This window comes from Rutidosis leptorrhynchoides, chromosome 6 (genome assembly GCF_046630445.1).
Source record: "Rutidosis leptorrhynchoides isolate AG116_Rl617_1_P2 chromosome 6, CSIRO_AGI_Rlap_v1, whole genome shotgun sequence".
Taxonomy (NCBI): Eukaryota; Viridiplantae; Streptophyta; class Magnoliopsida; order Asterales; family Asteraceae; genus Rutidosis; species Rutidosis leptorrhynchoides.
Genome location: NC_092338.1, coordinates 344,623,417 through 344,628,759, shown reverse-complemented (window position 1 = coordinate 344,628,759; position 5,343 = coordinate 344,623,417). Strand labels below are relative to the sequence as shown.

Below are 5,343 nucleotides of genomic sequence, written 5' to 3'. Positions count from 1 at the left end.
CGACTTCGATGTGCAGCTAATTTACGGTATGTGTTGTTGTTATTTAATTTCTAATTTTAACCTAAATTTATGAAATTTGGGGATTAATTGAAAATTTTTAAAAATTGCAGAAGAATATAAGGAATATTTCACAATCAAGTTGCATCATGGAGGAGGTTTCACTGACATTCCGTATAGGCAGTATTTGGGAAGGAAGGTATCGTTTATTGATTGTGTAAACAAGGATAAGTTTTCACTTAATGTTATGCTTAATATTTTACAAGATTTAGGATACGATGTTGCAAAAAGGATGTGGTTTTACTATCTAAGAGCAGATACTTTGTTGGATGTTGGTTTAGAAGCTTTAGGTAATGGGTTAGATGTGATAAATCTAAAACGTCAGGTAGAAACTCTAGATATTCATAGGCAAATACATGTTTATGTTGAGCATGATGAGACACAGTTGAACACAGTCAAAAGTCCAAACAAAATAGTACTTGATGAACATCAACTTAAAAGTCCAAAATGGAGCAGAAAAAAGATAATTAAAGGAAAACTTGATTTGACACAAGAAGTTGATGGTATTGAGTGTGTGACTCAGGAAATTGATAGACAACCAACTAATGAGCAATATGACTATTTGAATGATGAAGATGACCCTCTGGATGACGATTATATAGTAGATGAGGATACTTATGTAAACGATGTACAGGTGGACATGAATGAGTATTTGAACAATATTGATAAGGATTGTGAGTTCATGGGCAGTGCAATTAAAGACCTAGATGATGATGGTGGTACTGATGAAGAACAAGAGACAGAGATGATAGATACTGAAGCTTTTCATAGTGGTGATGAAAATGAAGATGGTTTAGAAGCTGAGAGGAAGAGAAAAATAAGGGAGTTACAGAAACAAGAAGAAACAAATGCAAATGTGGGTAAGACTTTCTTTTATGTGGGTCAGGAATTTGGTACAAAGGAAGAGATTAAACAACTGGTAAAGTTACATGCTGTTGAAGAAAGGAGAAAACTTGTAATTGTGAAAAATGATAAGGAACAATTAAGAGTTAGATGACAGGGTGTATGTGCTAATTTTAAAATTGGTAAAGGAAATAATGGGAATAATGACAAAGGTGATGATGGTCAAAGTTCACATGGAGGGAATCTTGAATTAGGGGTAGGTGGGAAAAAAGGCAAGAGTAAAGGTGGTTTGGTATCCAATAAAGGCAAGGGCACAAGCCCCAAAAAGTCATGGAAAAAAAGAGAGTTGAATATAGTTTGTGATTGGAAGTTACATGTTTCAAAACCGGTTGATAGACACACTTGGCAAGTAAAAACATACAAACCATATCACAAGTGTCTAACATCTAGGTATATCAAAGCTGCTACCTATGATTTTATTTCAAAGAGATTGTTAGATGACCTTGCCTCTAATCCAAAGATGCCATCCAAAGCAGTCAAAGCTAAATATGAGAAGGAGTTTGAAGTTCATATTACAGATGATAAGGCATATAGAGCTTTGAAAGATGCTACTGATAAGCTGCAAGGTAATTTTAAGAATCAATACAAAGAGTTAAAGGATTAGTGTGCTGAATTGGTTAGATGCAATCCAGAAACAACTGTTAAAATACATGTAGAACCTCCAATTAATCCCAACTCAGAGTTTAGGGTATTTAAGAGGATCTACATCTATCTAGGCCCATTGAAGAGGGGATTCTGGAATCTGGGCAGGGAAATGCTAGGGTTAGATGGTGCATTTATGAAAGGTAATGCTCATGGTCAACTGTTAACAGCAGTTAGTTTGGATGCTAATAATGGTATTTACCCTGTTGCTTATGCTATTGTGGAACAAGAGACATATAGTTCATGGACTTGGTTTCTAAAGAATTTGGGTGATGATTTTGAGCTAGGATCCAATTCAAATTTTACATTTATCAGTGACGACAAAAGGTAACCATTACTTAATTTGTTTTAAGTTAAGCATATAGTATTTGTGAATGCAATTAGCTGTTAATTAATTTGTGTTATTATGTGATAGGGTTTACAAAAAGTTGTTGAAGATGTGTTTCCTTGTGCTGAGCATAGATTCTGCTTGAGGCACATCCATGAAAATATGAAAAAGTCATGGAATGGAGTTGCTTTCAAGAACCATTTATGGAAATGTGCTACTTCAACAACTGTGCCAGAATTTAAAGCAGCAATGCTTGAGCTGAAAGAGTTTAATGGAGATTGTTACACATGGCTGTCAAAAATTCCTGCTCACCATTGGTCTAGGAGTCATTTCTCAGGTATGTTTAAAATCTTAAGTGTTATATAAGTTGTTTAATTCTGTTAAAATTAGTGAGATTGTTATATGTAACATATGCAGGAAGGGCAGGGTCAGATATGTTGCTAAATAACATGTGTGAGATATTTAATAGATGGTTGGTTGATGCAAGGGATAAACCTATAATAACTGCTCTAGAGTATATAAGGGAATACTTAATGAAAAGGATTGTAAATGTGAACAAAATGATAAGCAAATGTGAAGGCCCTTTAAGTCCATATGGCACCAAAATGTTTGACAAAATTAAACATGAAGCTAGTAAGTACACAGTTTTATGGAATGGTGCTCATCAATACCAAGTTAGTGGACCACACCAAGACCAATGTGTTGTTGACATGGAATTAAAGGTTTGTGCATGTAGAAGATGGGAAATCACAGGGATGCCATGTAAACATGCAGTGGCAGCAATCAATATAATGGGAATTAATGATGAGAAGGTTAGAGATCCTGAAAGATGGGTGAGTGAAGTTTACAGTGTTGACAATTGAAAGAAGACATATATGTTTCCTGTGAATGCATTGAATGGTAAACCACTCTGGGTTAAATCTCATTTACCAACAACTCTTTTGCCTCCATTGAAAGTTGCTCAAGCAGGAAGGCCAAAAAAGAATAGAAGGAAAGGCATTGATGAGATGAATTCAGGTGGTAAGCTTTCAAGGTCAGTAAAAACTGTAAAATGTGGCAATTGTGGAACCTTAGGACATAACAAAGGAGGATGCACAAATGGTAGTACAACTGTGACAAGTAGTCAAACAAGCAAAAGGAAGGCTGGTGAGACTGGTGGTGAGACAGGTAATGCAAGTGGAAGTGGCACAAAGAAAAAGGCTAAGGTTGATGGAAAGACAAGTCAAACTGTTAAACCAAGTGGAGGTGGCACAATGAAAAAAGATAAGGTTGCTGCAAGTGGAACCAAGAAGGGTGGAAACAAGAAGTAAAGGCTGGTGAGAATGACTTTTGGTGGGTTTTATGTGTTTTTTTGTGTGGTAATATGATGTAATGTTTTTAAGGAACTTTAATGACTTTTGGTACTTTAATGTCTTTTGGTACTTTTGGTGCACTTGTTTTGCACATGTCTTGGTACTGTCATGTTTACTTTAGTTTATGGTTATGTATGTATGGATCACTAGTTGATTGGGCACTTGTTTTGCACTTAGAACTATAATTAAGTTGTTATTTTGGAATGTTTACTCAAGTTCCAGTTTATTGCACTTCTTTATTGATCTAGTTTTATTCACTTTGTTGCACTTGTTAAGTTTATTGCACTACATGGTTGAACAAATTAAGTTTCTTCCAGTTTGTTCAATAAACCAAGAGAACCAATAACATCAACTAAACAAGCAAAAAATGGCTGGAACAGATTCATTGAACATAAACTAAACATCAACTAAACATATTCATTTATCACCAAAAGATTAGAACACAAAGTGCATTACAAAAGGTAACATGACCAAATTAAACTACTACCATAGCCAAATTCCATCTAACATTGCCAAAATCCATCTAACTTAGCCAAATTCCATCTAAATTACTTTACTAATGCATACAATACAATGCCAAATCCTAACCAACTAAAAAAAAGTAAAACTTTCAAATTCCAAGCTTCTTTTTCTGCAGCTTTGGCTTTTGATTCTGCAGCTTTGAATTCTGCTTCCAATAAATTGATCTTTCTCAACAATCCTGGAATAATTTCTACAGCACGAGCACACATTGGAGGATCAAACCAACCAATAAACCTGCACTTTGACCTCTATTTAAAGAAAAAACAAAAATTAGTTCAGTAGATCAACCAATTGCGTTCGAATTTAAAGTTAGCATACAATTGAATCGATTTCAAAAACAAAAGGGGTTTTAGATTTACCTGTTGTGGACACCCGTAAAACCTACGACCCGGGTTACTATCAGTCCATGCACAAACTATTGTTGCAAGACGACCACACCAGCAATTCACCATCGCAATTTAGGGTTTGTGACCTTATTCAGCTACAGGTATCGACACAAAATAAAAAGGGAGAAAAAGAAAGTGAAAAACGATTTGGGGATATAAGAAACCCTAAATAGTGGGAGGGAAAAGGTAATGGACGATTTTGCCCATCACGTGTTTGGCACGTGATTACACTTGACGGTTGAAATAAACGTCCGTCAGTATTGGGGACCATTTACACCGGCAGTGTAAACCACAAGGATCACGAACGACGAAAATGAACTTCAGGGACCATTTACCCCTTTTCATGTAAACCACAGGGACCATTTATCCAATTTTCTCGATCTTAATTAAAGTAACCAAAAGGTTCGATCTTGTTTGGTCACTGACAATTTTCATATACACATATCTCTATGTACGTCAACTATACATGTTTCGTATATATGCCGCAAAATGTGTATATTAACAAATTATACAAAACATGTGAGGTTAAAGATAATGAATTTACTAAATAAACTCAAATAAACAATATATCAATATAGTGAAACAATTTCAAGAGTCAAGAACGTTATTATGGTTAAATTAATTAAAAACCTCATTTGTGCATGTCTCATTATTATTGTTTTTACTTTTAAACTACTTCTGAAAGGCATACTTTAAAACTCCTTGTGGGAAATTATATGCAAATAATTTGTATGTAACCCCACCTACTAGGTCTTCTATGCACATATTGATTGCCATATGTTCCTCTCTATATGCACAAGTTTCATGAAAGTTTAAAGTCATTTTTTGGAAACGCATATTGTTCTTCATAATATGAGCCCCATTAAGCATCCTTGTCTTTGATTAAATTTAAAGAAAGTTAACTGTATATGAAAAATAAAAGCGTACAAAAATAAAACTATGTGTATAGTAGATTCGATTCAAAATTAAATTTAAAGAAAGTGAACTGATATGGAGGGTTTCAATTAATTTAGCTCTTCCTAATACTTGAATAGCTAGTTTGGATACGGTTTCTTGGATTTTATGAAAAATAAAACTATGTGTATAGTAGATTCGATTCAAAATTATATCCATACACAAGTTATAATAAGATACGATATGATTGGGATTCAAG

The 5,343-nt window shown here is 34.4% G+C and overlaps 1 protein-coding gene across 1 annotated transcript; it reads left to right on the top strand.

The window, feature by feature from the left end:
* Positions 1-2,092: 2,092 nt before the first annotated feature.
* On the top strand, positions 2,093-2,793 carry LOC139854764 (uncharacterized). Its single transcript, XM_071844048.1, has 2 exons — positions 2,093-2,267; positions 2,348-2,793. Exons 1-2 carry the CDS (start codon positions 2,093-2,095, stop codon positions 2,791-2,793), a joined length of 621 nt encoding a protein of 206 aa, XP_071700149.1.
* Positions 2,794-5,343: the final 2,550 nt, after the last annotated feature.

What these genes read in the sequence shown, in the direction of transcription:
- LOC139854764 (XM_071844048.1), top strand. Translation starts at nt 2,093, where the DNA reads ATGAAAAAGTCATGGAATGGAGTTGCTTTCAAGAACCATTTATGGAAA. An exon ending in GTCTAGGAGTCATTTCTCAG is followed by an intron (nt 2,268 to 2,347) that starts GTATGTTTAAAA and finishes TAACATATGCAG; the next exon opens with GAAGGGCAGGGTCAGATATG.